Source organism: Lissotriton helveticus, chromosome 12, assembly GCF_964261635.1.
Source record: "Lissotriton helveticus chromosome 12, aLisHel1.1, whole genome shotgun sequence".
NCBI classification, from domain to species: Eukaryota; Metazoa; Chordata; class Amphibia; order Caudata; family Salamandridae; genus Lissotriton; species Lissotriton helveticus.
Genome location: NC_136073.1, coordinates 550,170,893 through 550,190,383, shown reverse-complemented (window position 1 = coordinate 550,190,383; position 19,491 = coordinate 550,170,893). Strand labels below are relative to the sequence as shown.

The window sequence follows — 19,491 nt, the reverse complement described above, 5'->3', positions numbered from 1 at the left end:
GAAAAGTCTTTGAAGTCCTTTGAAGTCTTTGTGTAAGCAGGCTCTGAGCCCTGGGTGTTTCTGGTTTCCCTCTCCTGTCAGCCTCAGGTCAGAGGTGACAGTGGGCCATCAGGAGGGAGAGCCAGCATGGTGGGCAGGCAGACACAGCCCGGCACCATCTCCTCCTGCTTCCCTGATAGCAGATGTGGCCTTTCATCCTTGGGATGGCTCCGACCCCCTCCGGGGGCCCTGCAGCCCCTGTCCCACTCAAACCAGACAGTAAATCCACAAGCAGGCCCAGGCACTCCTGGGCCAGGCTCATCACCCAATCACGTGCCAGCAGACTCACTACACAAATATGCCAACTTCTAAAAGTGGCGCTTCTAGACTAGACACAACCATGCTGCATACACCATTACGCAGCATTCATTCTCACGAGTTCATACATATCAAACTCGACCCTGCACTCCCCACGCATCAGGAATCTACCATGGGCATACATATTCCCCATTCATTCCTATGGGAGGGCAGGTCACTCATCATACATACACAGAGAGCACACGCACTTTACACTGTACCACAGTGAAAAAGTGCGCAGAGGCCTAAAATCACCAACCCAGGTTCCAGAAACAGGCTAGGAAAAAGCAAAAAGTCTCGGGGTGAACCTGCCCAAAGGACCGGGTCCAACACCCACTTAACTAGTCAAGTCATGGTCAAGTCAAAACAAGCTTTATTTGATTATTAGAAATCATAAAAGCACACAGAAATATATACATCAAACCTTGAATTCATTATATCATAAATAACCACAATGAGAGCATAGATAGTCAACATAGTTATATGTGTGAGCACACATGCGGTGAATCCTCTAACTTCAAAATATTTAAAAAGATCAGGTGTCAGTAGTGACGTGGTAGAGGTGCCCGATATAAAGATGAATGTGGGCATCATATTAGTAAACAAATCTCCATAGACTGATTTGTTCATTGGTTGTAGTAGTCATCATGTATTTATTTTTAAATTGTCGAAATGCCAGATGAAGACCTACTTCTAAGCACACTTTCAGATAATACTGACCATACGCTAAATATAAAACAAACTTATTACGCTAGTTCAAAAATGAGGAACTAACGGCATATATGTTTGAGGCATACATGGAACAGAACTTCCTTTTACTGTCAAAACTGGAAAAAGTGCTTGTTTTCCCAGGGATGTGAAACGTTTTTATGATGAGAGCTTTTGCATAGTGACCGGTTATTGGCCTTCACTTAGTTCACAGAGTATCTTGAGTGACCTTCGTGTATGCCCATTCTTCTCTCACCAGTGTTAGTTGGTGCCAGTAACCAGGAAGCATTTTGTACTCGTGTGTTGCTTGCATAGCTTTTTCACATGTTTGCTCTGAGGGGTATTGTGTCGGTAACTCACAAGCGTTTTGCATGCAAGAGCATATCATGCTCAGCTTTTCCATATCCACGAATCATCACTTACGGGGGAAGATATGACCCATCCTGTACATAGATCTGGACGGGCAGGTCCCACTATTCTGGTTCCACTCCCTCCAGACCATCTTAACATCACGTGTCAATGTGGCTTTAGTCATATTTGCTCCCCATTGCTTTTGCATCCATTGTTTTTCTCATAAAGACACAAGATTATCTTTTCAGAAAGACACCACTTGCACAGTCAATAGCGAGACTGATGAAATAACTGATGTGCGGATTGGTAGTGGTTTCACAGATGAGCAACCTCTTAGGCCATCTTCTTTATTCGGTTTCTGCTACTGCAAAGATGTAGAGAACATACATGCATGTCTTCACATATATGATGCTTCATATAGCATAAACTTTTCAACACAATAACATTTTACTTTAAAAGCTGGATGTAGAGGGGAGACGAGCAGAAGAGAGGGTACGGTGGAGGCTGCAGAGAAGATAAGGGTGATTACCAGTTGGGGTCCATCATCTGGAGTCTTACATGTGGATGAGCTTTAGCTCCAAGAGGGACATTTGTTCCTTCCTGAGAAGCAGGATCTTCCTGGATCTGGACTTGGCAGGAGTTACGGATTCAAGCAGCATAGCAAGAAGATGCAGTGTGTCTTCTCTTCTCATTCCTGCATGTTTTTATCTCAGTCCTGTTGAGGTTGCTGCTGTGAATGTTACATAGTCCACATAGCCCACATAGCTTGATCCTCATTGCCATATATTGTGGACTGCTTGAGTCAACCACTTTGTGGATGATGCAGCAAAATCTGAAATTGGTGTGGGGTATTAGAATTCACTGCTTTCCAGTAGATAACATATAATGCCATTTAGTCAAACACCACTACCATTACCTGCTTAGTCAATGTAGTGCAACAATTCCGGAAGTCAAGACCATGTATTATTCCTGCTCTCTCCCATAAGCCACACAACTCTGCAGGAGAAAATATGACTTTTCTCATTTCTCATTTTAGACCCCCAAAGCCGTCGCTGTTCCCATACTCTACAAACAGGTACTCACCCATATTGCCCCCTTTCAGTAACACTGTGATCTACATTAGAACACTCTAGACTAATTTGGTACTGGCAGTGTAGCATGACCAAGGGCATTGTATGGTACTTACTCAAAGGAAGTGGAATCGACCAGCCTGCATCAACCTCAAAGTTGTAAACTCAATATCATGGCAGTAAAAGTTGAAGGAAGCAGAGGTGGAGAAGCTACTAGTATGGCAAAATGGGTTTTCCGCCACACTAGCAGCTGGACTTATTAGCTTCTAAATCTTAAACAAAGATCTTAATCTTTACTATCGATAATGACACTATCGCAATTGAAATAGAGAAAGAAGTTGGATATCAGCACCTGTTTAATTCTTGGCCTCTTCATGGAGAGAATACTTCTACAAGGGATGGCATTCTTGAGTCTCCATGCTGACAAGGATGTGCACTATGCTTGTAAAAGTAAAGTCCACATTTGTAAAGCACACAATCACCCGTAAGGGTCTCTAGGCGCTGGGGGGCCGTCGGGAAGATTAAGCGAGCTATTGCCCAGAGTCACATGGTGCTGGGCTAACTTGCCGCCGGAGCCGGGGATCGAACCGTGGTCCCCAGATTCCAGCGTCAGTCGCCCTGGCCGCGGCGCCACACCTCTTCTTGTATGTGCCTTTCGTGTGCTGTTTGCTATAATCTTGGGCTATCTACATCTCCTTAATACTAGCATATGTGAGACACTCGGATCATTTGGCATTTGGTGGGTAGCCTACCTACTTTCCAGGTGAGTGTAGTCTCTGTCCCCCGTGGTGGAGAGCATTCTGCCATATTATAGAACCACACTTTCCTGGAGGGATCTCCGGGACAAAAATCCATCCTCTGTTGGAGGGTGCACTTTTTGTCATTGCTAATGCATAGGAGGTTGTCATGTTTTTTTCAGCATGCTCTGCATTTGCTTTTCTTTTTCTGAAACATCCCCCAATGTTTCTGAGGAGAAACATGCAATGGCCTTGATGTGCAGGGAGATTTCTTCGAGTGATTGAGAACCACTGATTTTTCACCTGACTGCGTGCACCATTGACCAAATTGCAGGCCTCCTACCTCCCTAAATAGAGCAGGGTGACCGTCAATGTCACATACTGGCCCAGTGGCGATGGGTCATGAGGTCAAAGGTTTTTGCCAGTAGAACTGACACCACCAGTAGAAACCCTGTGGTTCCTGTCCTCTAAATTTGGTGAGGAACCACAAGTTTGAAGACAGGGCATCAGCATTTATGGAAGGATGTCCCACATCCACTATAATCTAAATGAGTGTCTTAGTGTTGAGAGATCACCCTATGAACATGGACCAAAATGTATCCAATTCTTTCCTTTCATTTCCTTTTACAACTCATACTTGGGAGTGTTAGATTTATTAAATGAGAGCCATAGCCTAGAAACATGATGCTTGAAGTCTGTAGAGAAATGTCATATCTCAATGTTTCAATAAAAACTGGGGCATTAACCTTACCAGGTTTTTTTCTCAATTATTAAATCACCTTGGATTTTTAAAGCACAACTAATCACCCGAGAGGGTATCTAAGCACTGCGTTCCTGATGGGCTCAGTCAAAAAGCCAATTCTTGAGTCTCTTTCTGAATTCCTGTAGGGGAGGATGCAGTTCAGAGTTGGAGGGGGCTGTCACTCCAGGGCTTTGCGGCAGAGTAAGAGAAGGAACCGCCTACACTGTAGCTGCTGAGGGATTCTTTGTGAGGGAAGCGGAACAGGTGTCTGGGGGGTTGGTGGAAGTTCAAGCGGTGATTGAGGTATGCTGGTCCGATGTTGTGGAGGGCCTTGTAGGCGTGTGCAAGCATCTTGTAGTGGCATCTTTCATGTGTAGAGAGCCAGTGGTGGTTCCTGAAGTGAGGGGTGATGTGGGTACGTTTGGGGAAGTCAAGGATGAGTCTGGCAGCTGCGTTCTGAATATTCTGGAGTCTCTTCGCAAGTTTGATGGTGATTCCTGTGTGGAGAGTGTTGCTGTAGTTCAGATGGCTGGTAACTAGAGCTTGAGTGACGGTTTTCTTGATGTTGATGGGGAGCCATTTGAAGATCTTTTGGAGCAGGTGAAGGGTGTGGAAGCAGGCAAAATAGACAGTGTTGAACTAGCATTTCATAGTGAGTTTGATGTCCAGGATGATGCAGAGGTTGCAGGTGTGGTCTGTCAGTGTGGGTCCGAGTTTGGCAGGCCACCAGGTATCGTTCTATGGAGCGGCGTTGTTCCCAAAAATCCGTACTTCAGTCTTTTTCCACTAGATCTACATTTGTCTTGGATGCAACAAAACATTCTGTGACATGGACTCTTTACAGGCACAAAATATACTTTTCCTCTAAAATTGGTAACATATCGATATTGCCTGCAAATGCAGAACTGTAGGAAAGACCAGGCCTTCAACTCCAATGAACACCCCCAACATTGTGCTGTCATCATAATCAGGGCCTCACAGCCCATCATTTTTTTCACAGTTCTATAAAGGGGAAACGTGGCCCAAGAACAGTAGAGAGCTTTACTTGAGTACTAGATTACACTACACATTTGTTTTTGGATAGGGAAACGAAGTGATTTGCCCAAAATCACAGGATGTGGAGCTGAGGCCAGGACTCAACCCTGGTCCCTAAGTTTTAAAGCCAGAAGCTCTGACCCTAGGCCACATAACCTGTTCCCCTGCTTTTCTCTTGGATCAACCTATGACATCATCCAACAACAGCAACATCAGAAGGCTTTCGGAGTTACACATAGTGGCTAGTTGAAAACCTTCAGTAGGTAGCTACACTCAGAAGGTTTGATAGGTTTTTGGAAGCAATAGGAGAGCAGGCCTTCAGCATGCTAATACACCATAGCATAAACAAGATAGATAGCTTGGGAGAGGGCACGTATGTATTTGCAATGAGTAAGGCAATTAAAACGTTACCAACTTTTCCCTTCTCCCCTAGAATATACATTTTAAGAATTGTTACAAAATTGTATGTATATGAACCCTTTGTGTAATACAGAAGGAATGGGATGACAATAGCCTGTATTTACAATCTTGACCCATGCACTACTCTTATTACATATCAATATTAGTTGAGTAGGATCTCTAGCTATCCATCACGCCCCACCACCAAAACTATTAACTCATAAGTTCATACGTAGGCTTTGCGAATATGGAAGAGCTCTGAAATCATTTCATACTGTTACTTCATTTGAAAGAAACCGTAAGTTCGGGAGCCATAGTATTTTCTTGGGATTCCGCCACCAGCGCTGCAAATGCTGGTGTTACCACAGAGAAAGGTTGTCTAATCTTCGACCCCATTCCAGGAGGGAGACAGTGTATCATGGGCCATAGTGCAGGCAAGGGAAAGGCCCCCGACTCCGCCAAGCCACTGTTTGAATTGTGAAATACATAAAAAATCAGGGTTCGTTGGGCACCTCAGGCCCCTGGGCCCCGGTGCCACTGCACATGCTGTACCAGTGAAAGCGACGCCCCTGCCTTATTCCTCTTTCTTCCACTCCCCTGCTCTTCAAATTGCCTTCTTTACAACTTGCAGTTTCTTTTTTAGCTCCCCTTTCTCCCTTTCAGAACGTTTTCCTCTCTTTCTCCCCCTCCTTCTTCCTCCCGTTTCTGCAATTCTTTCTGTTGCTCTGGATCAATACAATAAGTCTTGTTCCCTTCGTATGAATGCAGCAGTCTACCTCTTGCAACTACAAGCACAAATTAAGCACTGTATTCTATGTTCACCTGCCGGGGTTTCCTGTTTTTTAGCTACTCTCTGAAAAACGACTCGAAGCAGTGGCTCTCCATAGACGAACATTCAGGAGAGATCCAACTTCGGCACGTGCTGGACCGCGAGAAGGGAGAGGAAATCTACATTGTGCAGGTGATCGCACAGGAAAAAGGTAAGATAATTAATGGTCTGTCTGCGTTCTTTCATCAACTGACAGGTGATTCAGACTCCCTTTGAGTCCACGCAATTTAAATGTCTAATAAATGCATGGTAAAAAAAAAAACACGCACGGAGGACTTGACGCTGTAAAACATTATTAATTCATAGGTTGACTCCATTGACATCATCCCTTTGGAGGGGCTCGTCATACCCCGTGCCATCTCTCAGCGCGGTAATTTGTGTCAGGTGAAGGCCGTTGGAATCTAATGGCCTTCTGATGGCAGCTCGCGCTCTCCGAAGCTCGTGCAGCTGATTGCGCGCGCTCTGAATACAAGCTGATGACTCATGGGGTGTCACCCCGGCTCTCTGCACGTGACAGCTTCCCGTAATGAAGGACCGGGCTTTGAGCACGAACTAGGGGCTGATTCACAAAGCGTGTATGAGAATAGGGGGTAGTACTATGCGATCATTCTTTTGCATTCTCTTACATGCAGCGGCGGTCCATGCTGCAGGTAAGTGCGATGGGGTGGGAGGGAGGGAGGGAGGGGGGGAGTTAACAGACGACAGAATAGAGAAAAATAAATAAATAAATCCTATTAGGGATATAATAAATCCTATTCCGTGGCTTACCTGCACGGACCACTGCTGCTTATATGTCTTTGTGAATGGCCCCTAAATGTGCAACTTCTCCATTTATTTATTTATTATGAAGCTTATAAAGAGCACGGCTACCCCCAACGGGGGTGTCCTGGCGCTGTAGACTGCCAGCTAGAAAGAAACTGCAACTTACGAGATAGTGAACAGCCAGGTTTTCAGTTTGCTACGGAACAATGATTCGGAGGAGATAAATCTAAGATCCAGTGGGAGGCTGTTCCACAGTTTAGCGGTTATTACGCCAAACGCTCTGCCGCCACTTCTGGCGCGACGAAAACTGGGCACCACCAAAAGGCGTAGGCTATTCGATCTCAGAGACCTAACAGACTGGGACAGTTTAAGCCTCTTTCTCAAATATCCTGGGCCCAACCCATTAAGGGCACGAAAGGCAAAAATCAGAGCCTTGAACTGAATGCGACGGGCAATGGTAAGCCAATGCAGCTTCCTCCAATATGCTGCAACCGAGTGGCGAAAAGGAATATTGCCAATCAGTCTAGCCGCGGCATTTTGTACAATTTGTAGGCGTTCAATTTGGTACAAGGGGGCGCCAGCATAGAGACTGTTGGCATAATCTAAATGCGATGTAATCAGGGCATGAATAATAGTTTTGCGGGAATCAAGAGGGAGGTATGGAAAGATCTTCCTGATCATACGCAGTTTTCCAAAACAGGCTGCTGTGACCTTGTTAATTTGTGATTTGCATGAAAGTGCATTATCAAATTGGAAGCCCAGATTTCGAACTGTCTGGACTGGGACCGGAGGAGGATTAAGGACGGTCGGCCACCACTGAATGGCAGGCAACGCGGTTTTCTGGTTAAAAAATAAAACCTCTGTCTTCTCGGTATTAAGTTTAAGATGATTAGAGGTCATCCAGGAGCAGATATTGCTGAGACAGTGGCGAAAATTGATGAAATTGGTGTCAGAGTGATCTCTAAATGAAAACACAAGCTGAGTATCATCAGCGTAAGAGATCACTCTGACCCCCCAAGATTCCACCACCTTCGCCAGGGGTGCGAGATAGACATTAAAAAACAAAGGGCTCAAGGCAGAGCCCTGAGGCACTCCACAAAGTAGAGGTTTACCCTCTGATTCAAAAGGTCGGAGAAAAACCTTCTGGGTCCGGCCTGTAAGGAAAGATCTAATCCCAGTCAGCACGGATCCTCCAATTCCAATCTGGCCTAACCGGTCCAACAGTATCTCATGAGAAACTGTGTCGAAAGCGGCGGATAGGTCGAGGAGGACCAACATGGCCTCCTCGCCCCTATCCACACACTCCCGAATCGTCTCAGATACCTCTAGAAGAGCGGTCTCGGTACTAAAACCTGTTCTAAATCCAGACTGCGAGTCATGTAACAGTTGGTTGGCTTCTAGATAGTTCGCCAATTGATTCTGGGCAGCTTTTTCCAGGATTTTTGCTGGCTTAGGAAGAAGAGAGATTGGTCGGTAGTTGCAGAATTGTGAGGGATCCGCATCTGCTTTCTTCAAAATCGGGACTAACATTGCCTGTTTCCATGCCGTCGGGAATAGACCAGTGCATAACGACGAATTCCAAATAGAGAGGAGTGGACTGATCAGTAGAGGGGCCAGATTGCCCATAACCTTAGCAGGGACAGGATCTAGAGGTGACCCCGATTTGCATTGGACAAGCAGACTTAAAGCAGTCTCCGTAGTAAGCTCCTTAAAAGACTTCAGCGAAACATTCTGAAGCTCAGGGTCACTGGGAAGATGGGGGGCCATAACAGGATTGAATGAGGATGTTAAATTAATAATTTTCTCCTGAAAGTAGTCCGATAACCCATTGCATAAGGCCTGGCTAGGGGAACTCTGAAACATCATGGCGGGAGGGTTAACAAAGTCTTTGACAATATTGAAAAGTATTTTGGTAGAGTTTTCTGCATTCTTAATTTGTTGGGTGAAGAAATCTCTCATTGTGGACCATTTTAATTTTTGAAATTTTTTTAAAGCAGTCTTATAAATCGTTTTAGACTCAAGATCATAAGCCTGCCACCATTTGCGTTCCAACTATTTACAACGGCTCTTTTCCTCTCGCAGAGCGGGGGAGAACCAAGGAGCAGAAGGCCTGGATCTGGCTGAGGTGATAGGTTTTAGGGGGGTAATGGCATCAATGGCAAGTAAAAGGGAGGAGTTGAACTTCGCCACTTCTACGTTAAGGTCCTTTGAGAGAGGATCGAACTGATAAGAAAAAAGAGGGTCAACGGCAGCACGTGTTACTTTATGCAATTTTCTCCCAAGGTCCCTATCAAGAGTTGACGAGATGGGCAATAGAGGAGGAGTTAGATCAAAAGGAAGGAGGTAGTGATCCGACCAAGTAAGAGGAAGCGAGGGAAGGGTTGTAATCCCAGGATGATTCGTGAATATCAAATCAAGAGTGTGTCCCGCTATGTGGGTTGGTCCCTGAACTAATTGGGTCAAGGTCAGGCCCTGCAAGGTCTCTAATAAATGAGACGCTTGTGAGCATAAGGGGTTTTCAGCATGGAGGTTAAAATCTCCTAGCACGATAAAGTGCGAATGTCTGAGGGAGAGATCCGCTATCAAGTGTAGTAGTGTTGCTAAAGATGAGGCTAAAGCATTGGGGGGGTTGTACACTAAGATGCCAGCAAGAATAACAGTAGCCGAGTCTAGAATAGTAAAGTACATGGCTTCAATAAGCCCAATATTAGTTAATTTCTTGGAAGTCATATTGAGATGTGACCTAAGGATAATGGCAAGACTGCCACCTGTTTTAGCGTTTTCTCGATTAATACCCACCAGTCGATAGCCTGTGGGTGTAGCTAAATGAATATCAGGTTTCGAGCTGTCTTTGATCCAAGTCTCCGTAAGAAATACAATGTCCCAGGCATGGGTATCGAGTGACAACCAGATCTCACTAGCGTGGCGAGGAAGGGAGCGGCAATTAATCAGGGCCACCTTCAGTGTCATAGGGTGGCTAGGGTGATTGGCCGGATTCAAATAATGAGAGGACCGTTTCGACCAAGGAGTAAGTGTATGATCACAGAGTGGAGAGGTAAAAGGGCGACCCTCAAGGCTGAGAGGACAACAGCGAGTCGCTGGCAGACAGGTATCAAGTCTCAAATCCAGGAGTTGAGTTCTAGACCAGCAGATCTGTCTAGTATTGGAGCAACCGACAGGGGGACCGGCGCTGGTCGCGGGCCCGGCGCGGACGGGCGCAGACGGGCGCAGACAGGCTTGCCTCAGGCACGCCTTTGGCGCGCCACCGGCGCGCCCGCTGCGCCCGCCCGCTGCGCGGATGGGGAATCGCTTTGTTTATATACATACTGGAGGAGGGCGGGAGGCGTCCAAGAGCTGGACCGCTACCCTGCCTCCCCCTAAGATGGCGGCTAGCCCACTGACACCCGGCGTCAGCGCCTCAATCGGCTGCGCCGGTAGGGAAATCTAGTACAGGGAGCCTTGGTACGATGCAAGTCTCGGACACAAGAATCGCCACAGTAGATACATAAAACTGCACAATTAAAATATATACAGATTTAAAAGAGATCTTACGATGTTACCAGCAAAGTGCACAATAGGAGAAAGATAATAGAAAAAGCACCCCCGGCTTCCGCCTCAGGGGAAAGTATGCAAGTAGTCTGCGTGGGAGCGGAAATTTGCTCCTTAAGTAACCAGGGAGGGCGGGAGGCGTCCAAGAGCTGGACCGCTACCCTGCCTCCCCCTAAGATGGCGGCTAGCCCACTGACACCCGGCGTCAGCGCCTCAATCGGCTGCGCCGGTAGGGAAATCTAGTACAGGGAGCCTTGGTACGATGCAAGTCTCGGACACAAGGATCGCCACAGTAGATGCATAAAACTGCACAATTAAAATATATACAGATTTAAAAGAGATCTTACGATGTTACCAGCAAAGTGCACAATAGGAGAAAGATAATAGAAAAAGCGCCCCCGGCTTCCGCCTCAGGGGAAAGTATGCAAGTAGTCTGCGTGGGAGCGGAAATTTGCTCCTTAAGTAACCAGGGAGGACGGGAGGCGTCCAAGAGCTGGACCGCTACCCTGCCTCCCCCTAAGATGGCGGCTAGCCCACTGACACCCGGCGTCAGCTCCTCAATCGGCTGCGCCGGTAGGGAAATCTAGTACAGGGAGCCTTGGTACGATGCAAGTCTCGGACACAAGGATCGCCACAGTAGATGCATAAAACTGCACAAATAAAATATATACAGATTTAAAAGAGATCTTACGATGTTACCAGCAAAGTGCACAATAGGAGAAAGATAATAGAAAAAGCGCCCCCGGCTTCCGCCTCAGGGGAAAGTATGCAAGTAGTCCATGGGATGGGCCTGGGCGAAATTTAAATTACACCAGTGTTAGTTGTGTGACTTTTTCATTAAGCTGGTTACACAAAATTCCCAAAATTACCCCATTAGGCCCCTTCACATAATTACGCGCCATTCGTGGGAAAAAATGATATCGAAAAAGGCGTCGTTCATGGTAAAAAATTACCGCAAAGGCATGTGACCAACAGAACACGAGTGGCTGTTGTTCACAGTGCTTTATTTAAATACATGCAAGCTCCAAAAATTGACCCAAAGACACATTCACTAATTTGCATTTGACTATTATGCAAAAGCAAATTATGCAAATACCGCACACTATTATTCCTTAGTAGTAAAAGTGAAAACAAGGCATTGTCCTATAGATTTATATTTACTAGATATGACAATTTTGTGAATTTCCCCATTTTATTTGAATGTTTTAGATGTTTTGGAGCGAATTCACACAAGCATGTGAGAGTATGTAAAAGAGTTCCACTTTATGTACTTACTGCCCTTGTGACTAGGGCCTTTTGTGCCCTTGTGACTAGGGCCTTTTGTGTTATTTGTGCAAAAGCGCTTTTACCCCGAGGGCTGCACATTCTAACATGGTCATCAAAACAACATTAAAGTGGGTAGAGGCAGATGCAGCGGCACAACTAGAGTGACATTTCCGGGGGGGGGGGGGCTAATATAAATTTTGGAGGGGGCTAATTCATCCAGCAATCGACAGAGTGAAGATGCAGGGGCTCTAAGAAGGAGTTAAAGGACAACAAAGCCTCTTTAACAAGTAAATGGTCTTTTAAAGACCTGTGAAGTACTCAGGTGCAGCTGTGTGTGTGCCCAGGAAGCTGTCTCAGCCCGGGCTGACACACACGACGGGGGGGCTGAAGAGCCCTTTGAGCCCAATGGGCGTTGCACGCCTGGGCAGGTGGCACATATCAGTATTAATGTGTGGTGGAGTTGAGTGGTTACATTAATACATAAGGATGGAGAATTGTTGTGGAACGTCAAAGTGAAACAGGAAAACACTATCTCGTGAGTTTGCACATTTACAGAATATACATATTTACACATCTAGGTCGTAGAACACACTTGTGAAGAATCTTGAGGGAGGTGCAATAGCTTGGTTAGAAGACTGTGTTTTCAAGCCTTATATGGCTAGTTTTTGAGGGAACACTGCAACTCAGGAAGGGAAAGGTTAACCCCTTCGCTGCGGGGCTTTTTCACCTGCTATGCGGGGGGAGGAGGGCGGCGCGCGGCGCCGCAGTGCTTGTGACGAGCTCGGCTCGTCGCGCTGCACGGCGGCGCTGTGCTCATGACGAGCGGAGCTCGTCATGACCACACCCGTTTTCGAACGTTCAGCACAGCGGGGAAATTATCCCCGCATGCGAATGTTCCAACGGTCACGACGAGCTCAGCTCGTCATCAGCACAGCGCAACCGTGCCTCATGACGAGCTAAGCTTGTCATGAGCATGGAAAGTGCTAACACAGATGTGATTAATCTGATCTGAAGGGTCTTAAAAATGTAAAATCATTAGGGGCCTGATTTATATGTCAGTGGAAAGGGAACTCCATTGCAACGGAGTATCCTTCCCGCCAACTTAATGAGGCACCCTCCAGATTTAAACCTTTGGTTTAACGACTGAAGAGACTACTCCGTCTCCAACATGGCTCGACTCCTCCAACAGCCAGAAGGAGTAAAGGCTGTTATCAGTTGACCTGTTTGTCCACCCACCTAATTTAGATGGGCAGAAGTACAGGTAAGATTTCACTGCTCTTCCCACCAGGAAAACCCTGGTGGTAAGTGGCAGTCAAAAACTGCAAAATTATCTCCTGGCCATCGGAGAAAAATCTCACTTTGGGGCTTTGTTTTTGAAAGTAAAAAAAATGTAACTTTGCCGTACTTCTCCGGTTTGTTTGATGGAGCCATACGACTTAGTTACAATACTTTGATACGAACTGCCTTGATGTCAATAACAGTCAGGAAATCAACCAGGGCGACAGAGGAAAATAATACATCTCCGTGGAGGAGGACAGCCTGATCACCAACAAATACATGGTAGGTAGCCAAGTATCCTTCACTGTAATTTAAAATATTAATAAGGAGTTTATACCAGGCCCTACAACTGGCTGAGACAGCGCTTGCATTTGGTTTGTGAAGTGATGCAAGAGTGTGCATGGGTAGATTATATAGTAATATTATAATCAAATAAATAGTTTTGTTGAAAAGGGGGAAAGAAGACTGTGGACAGCCAGCCAAATCCAACATCTACAGCGGTGTTGACAATGGACCCGATGGACTGGTAAACTCGGGCCAGTAAAAACTTTGTTAGTATTTTATGGTACTCATCTGTCTGAAGAGGGAGAAAGATCACAAAATTCACGTCAAGGCAATGCTATACAACTGGGAGCTGCCAAGTATAAAGAGAGACGGAGAAAGAGAAATTATGAAAATGGCGCAAAATGACAGAGTGAGGGAGGGCAAATGAAAAGAGTGAGCAGGGGAGATGAATGAATTAAAAAGTATGGAGAAAAGAAGTTAGGACGATATATAGATAGTGGGAGAAAGAAACAGGAAGGAAGCTTAGAAGGAAGTGTGGAAGGAAGAAATTGTGAAAGGCATGCAAAGTGGAGGAATAAAGGGTGAAAAGAAGGAAAGGACAAGGACTGACGGAAATGGTAGAGAAAAGAAGGGTGAAGTGATGGATTGAGGGACTATAAAAATGGTAGATGGAAGGGTGAAAGGATGGATTGAAGGCTGTATGAATGGACAAAAGCATGCATAAATGAGGAAGAGTGAAAGCATTGGTGGGTGGATGATGGGTGAATGGTTGGCAGGCTGGATTGATGAATGAAGGAATGGATAGGTGGATATGTGGTTGATGTAAAGATAGGTAGATTGATGGATGAGGGGGCAAAAGGGTGGCTGTATGGGTGGTTGGAGGGAAGTAAGGGAGGATGTAATGGAGAAACAAATGTATGAGCATAAGGGTGGATAGATGAGTGGAAGGATGGAAGAGTGAAATGATGTGCAGAAGGGTGGATAGATGAGTGGAAGGATGGAAGGGTGAAAGGATGTGCAGAAGGGTGGATAGATGAGTGGAAGGATGGAAGGGTGAAAGAATGTGCAGAAGGGTGGGGTTTTATTGACTGGTGGGTTTAAAGATAAAGGGGTCTATTAGGATTTAGGGCAGATCGCCACCGCCCGCATGGTTGTGGCAATCCGCCCTACATCATACCCCGCCCGCCACCCATTTCCCCCGCCATATTTGTATGGTGGAGGGACCCCGTCGACGGAAAGACCGTCCGCTGGTCGACCGGGCGGAAAAGGGGCTAGATATGGTGCTGTGTCTGCTAGACACCGCCATCCATATTAGCATGGGCAGTGGTCCACGGTTTTCCATGGCGGAGACCCCGCCATGAAAAGCCATGCAGAGTATGCTTTCGGAGCCCGTTGCGGGCCCCCATGGTATTGGGGGGGTGGTGGGTGCACATACCCCCCTACATTGTCATGGAGGAGGTGGCAGGCACCTCGTCCATGACACCATGCGGTGCCTGTCACCTTGTGCATGACAATGCTGGGAATAGAGGATGCCACCGCCACGGTGGTGGTGGCATCCTAATCGCCGGTGCGGGACGGCAGCAGCACTGGCGGGCGGTCCCAGCACCGCTAGGGTGGCAGGCGGATGAAAGTCCGCCCACCATCCTAATAGGCCCCTAAGGATTGATGGCTGTAAAGGTGAATGGATTAATGGAGAGATGTATAGATATGAAAAATGAATGAATAAATAAAATATTTATCATCTCAGGGTCCGCCTAGAAAGTATCTTGGTGCTACAGCAGAAAACAAGGAACATGGATTATAAAAATGTCCGAGCTGCAAATAAGAAGATGTAAGAAGAGAAATAGTCAAACTAATTAAACAAAAAATATGTTATTAATTTTTTGTGAAATATCACACCGTCCGATGTAGCACCGATATAAAGAGGTAATTGGTTTCAGGGTTTGGAAGACACTGATGAACATTTCCCAAGAGGTACTCGCCTGAATGGAAGAACTGAGGGACAGTGCGAGAGGGTTGGAAAGACTTTATCTAGTGACAGAAGTGACAAAAGTGCCTGGATAGCAGGGGCCTGCATAGAAGCTAAGGCTGGATGGATGTAGCACAGAGATCTGAAGACGAGAGCACGGATGTACGGGTGAACAAATGGTGAAATTTGGTTATAGGATGAATGGGTGAATAGATGTAGAAATTAAATAGATGGAGGAATGGATGAGTCGAAGGATGGGTGAAAGGATGGACAAATGGGTGAATGAAAGGATGGATGGTGGATGGATGAAAAGGTAAAAGATTGGACGGATGGATAAATTAAAGTTTGAAAGGATGGAAAGAAGGGGCGAATGAAAGGAAGAGTAAAAAGGAGGACGGGTGAAAGAGTGAAAAGAGAAATGCAAAGATAAAAGGATGGATGTATCCGTGAAAAGATGAATGGGGAGGAATGAAAGGATGGACGAAGAGAAGTCTGGATGAATGAAAGGATAGGTGAAAGGTTGGTGGATATATGGAGGGATGCATAATGGATGGGTAGTTGACAGAAGAGTGGAAGGATGGGAGAAATAATAGATTTGTAAATAGAAGGGTTGATTGATGAGAAGGAGATACAATAGATTGGGGGAGTCGGATTTATAGAAGGATGTGTAGATAGCTGGAAGGGAAGATAAAGGGGTAAAGGATGGAAGGATGAACACATTGATATTTGGGTGAATGGCTGGATAGGTAAGTGAGTGTTAGCATTGGATGGATGGATTCCTGGGTGAATTGATGAATGGGTGCGAAGATAGATCCGTGAAAAGACTGTTCAATGTGTCAATGAGAGGGTGGATTAATGAATGACTGTTAAGGTGTGTTAGACCCAGCAGCTTCTGGCTTGCTGGGACTCATCAAATCCAGTCAGAATTCACCATCCTAGATAGGATGAGTACAATACACTTGTCCGATAATCTGTACCCACCCTTGGGTAGCTAAGCACAGAGAACTCAGGCCTATCCTAAGGGTCAAAGTGTAAAGTATTGCCTCAACACCACTCTTGCAACACACTGTGTATGTTAGAAACATACTCCACACTGTGTGTATAAAACATTGGTCTTTGTATTACACACACGTTGAAATCAACACCACATACACTTTGAATATATATTTACAGTTACATGCAATTGTAGAACTCTCCTATCAGCAGCAGAATGGCATGAACATATATGCACTGTTCATAGGTATTCATAAAACATGACATTCCCAATATATGATACCCCATGCTGCTGCAATGGTCAGGAAATCTCAGACATAAACAGTAACTCTTTTCACAGAAAAACATTGCAAACCATGTGAAACTGCGAGGTTGTTCATAGATTTTCATGGAGAATGCTTAACACCTGTTGATAAGATGTGGGCAAACAGCTTTGTTTTTTGCAAAATGTTAGCCTAAAAGGCGTTACTCAAATATTATATTATATTCTCTTCTCGCATTCACTTATGTTATTCGTTATGTTGCAATTTTGAGACCATCTTTATTTAGCATCAGCCATTAAGGAAAATGCATTTAACACTCAAGCATAATTGTCTATGCATTAAGGTATAATTCATGCAACACATAATTCATATTATTGATGGCATTTTCTCTAATTAGGGGTTGGTCCTGTTACGCACACTTTTGTCTCTGTCAATAAAAGAGTTCTTGCTTCAGCTTCCTTCATGTCATGGGTTCTAACTGCCAAATCCTCGAAGACCATGTCCCTTTGGCCTTTCAGAATAGCCATAAATAAAATAGATGCTGTAAGGTCCCTTCAAAGGACCCGAATATGGGTTGTTTACGTATCCATCAGTTATATGAAAAACGTGATTTTGTGCGGGCCACGATGAGTGGCCCATGTTTTTCTTTTATAGCGAAAGGAGTCCTAGTAAATGAAATACGGGTTTGCCCCCAAAGCCCAAGTCATCCATGCCTTGTTCTGCTTAATTTGAACCAGTGGTTCCCTGTGCGGGTCTCCGTTGCTAATTTTTAGTGACCGGCACTTATTTTTCTGCATTACATTTTTATCGAGAGCGTGACAGAGAACAACGTACAAAGGTTAAAGACCTAGGAAGATTAAGACGGAAAAAATGTCACAAAGAAAGAAAGCAACAACATGCAACAGTGAGAGAAAGGGGCGTGGGGTATCCGGTAGTGAGGTAAAGAGCCATGAGGTGGATTTATAGCCAAATATCCTATGTATTCAGCAAGCCGGAATTTAATTCCACCGGCCGCACCAACACTCACTCTTTTGCAAACTAAGCACTGCGTGGGGTTTGTAGGCCTAACTTCACAAGCTCCCATACTGCAGATAGCACAACGTCCTTTTCCCCACACTTCCATTGCATAAGCTGACAACATTGGAAGATTCCAAACAACTGTAAAAACAAGCATTTGCAATGCAATAGGTCTCGCATTAGGAAAGTTTGAGCTATTGGTATTGTAAATGACAAATTTTGTATTTATGTGTTGGTTTTGAAAATAGCGAAATTAATAGCTTTGTCATTTACAATGCTAAGAGATATAGCTTTCGCAAATGTGACACCTATAGCATTTGTAATGCAATATGTGTTTTATTTACGTGACTTACATGTATTGATATTACAAATAAATGGCTTTTATTTATTTTTTAATAATTAATACTTAAATAAAAGTTATTGTAATTTATAATGGCAAAAGCTTAAAGTTTTGTAAATAACTTTTGTGAAGATTATGTTCAGTGTATTTTATTGTGACGAAAATCCAAGAATAGATGTGAAATATTAACATCTTTTTTGTGACATTTATAATAAAGCTTGAAACATTGAGAGAACTTATTTGAACTAGTTGTTGTTGAATTGTTGCACAGATTGATGCTGTGGTGGCGCTGAGTGATGTTGTGGTGCCCCTGAGTGATGCTGTGGTGGTGCTGAGTGATGTTGTGGTGATGTGATATATAGAGTGAGGGCGATAGATAGATAGAGAAAGGGCGATAGAGTGGGGGCGATGGATAAAGTGGGGGCGATAGATAAATAGAGTTAGGGTGATAGATAGATAGATAGATTGATAGAGTGAGGGCGATAGATAGAGTGAGGGCGATAGATAGATATAATTATGTGGCACTGAGTGGTATTGTGTGGAGTGTGTGTGTTGCATTCAGTAGAGTGTAATTATGGGGCGTGTAATTATGTAGCACTGAGTGGTATTTGGAGTGTATGTTGCATTGAGTGCAGTGTAATTATGTGGCGTGTAATTATGTGACACTGAGTTGTATTTGGAGTGTATGTTGCATTGAGTGCAGTGTAATTATGTGGCGTGTAACTATGCGGCACTGAGTGGTATTTGGAGTGTATTGTTGCATCGAGTGCAGTGTAATAATGTGGCGTGTAATTATGTGGCACTGAGTGATATTTGGAGTGTATGTTGCATTGCGTGCAGTGTAATTATGTGGCGTGTAATTATGTGGCACTGAGTGGTATTTGGAGTGTATGTTGCATTGAGTGCAGTGTAATTATGTGGCGTGTAATTATGTGGCACTGAGTGGTATTTGGAGTGTATGTAGCATTGAGTGCAGTGTAATTATGTGGCGTGTAATTATGTGGCACTGAGTTGTATTTGGAGTGTATGTTGCATTGAGTGCAGTGTAATTATGTGGCGTGTAACTGTGTGGCACTGAGTGGTATTTGGAGTGTATTGTTGCATTGAGTGCAGCGTAATTATGCGGCGTGTAATTATGTGGCACTGAGTGATATTTGGAGTGTATGTTGCATTGCGTGCAGTGTAATTATGTGGCGTGTAATTATGTGGCACTCAGTGGTATTTGGAGTGTATGTTGCATTGAGTGCAGTGTAATTATGTGGCGTGTAATTATGTGGCATTGAGTGGTATTTGGAGTGTATGTTGCATTGAGTGCAGTGTAATTATGTGGCGTGTAATTATGTGGCACTGAGTGGTATTTGGAGTGTATGTAGCATTGAGTGCAGTGTAATTATGTGGCGTGTAATTATGTGGCACTGAGTTGTATTTGGAGTGTATGTTGCATTGAGTGCAGTGTAATTATGTGGCGTGTAACTGTGTGGCACTGAGTGGTATTTGGAGTGTATTGTTGCATTGAGTGCAGTGTAATTATGTGGTGTGTAATTATGTGGCACTGAGTGATA

At 44.8% G+C, this 19,491-nt stretch overlaps 1 protein-coding gene across 1 annotated transcript in view; it reads left to right on the top strand.

The window, feature by feature from the left end:
- The window catches only part of CDH16 (cadherin 16), a 755,818-nt gene that overhangs the window by 476,107 nt on the left and 260,220 nt on the right, over positions 1 to 19,491 (top strand). The window contains exon 14 of the mRNA XM_078671187.1: positions 6,225 to 6,358. Within this exon, the coding sequence (XP_078527313.1) occupies positions 6,225 to 6,358 (134 nt within the window). The remainder of the gene's footprint in view (positions 1 to 6,224; positions 6,359 to 19,491) is intronic.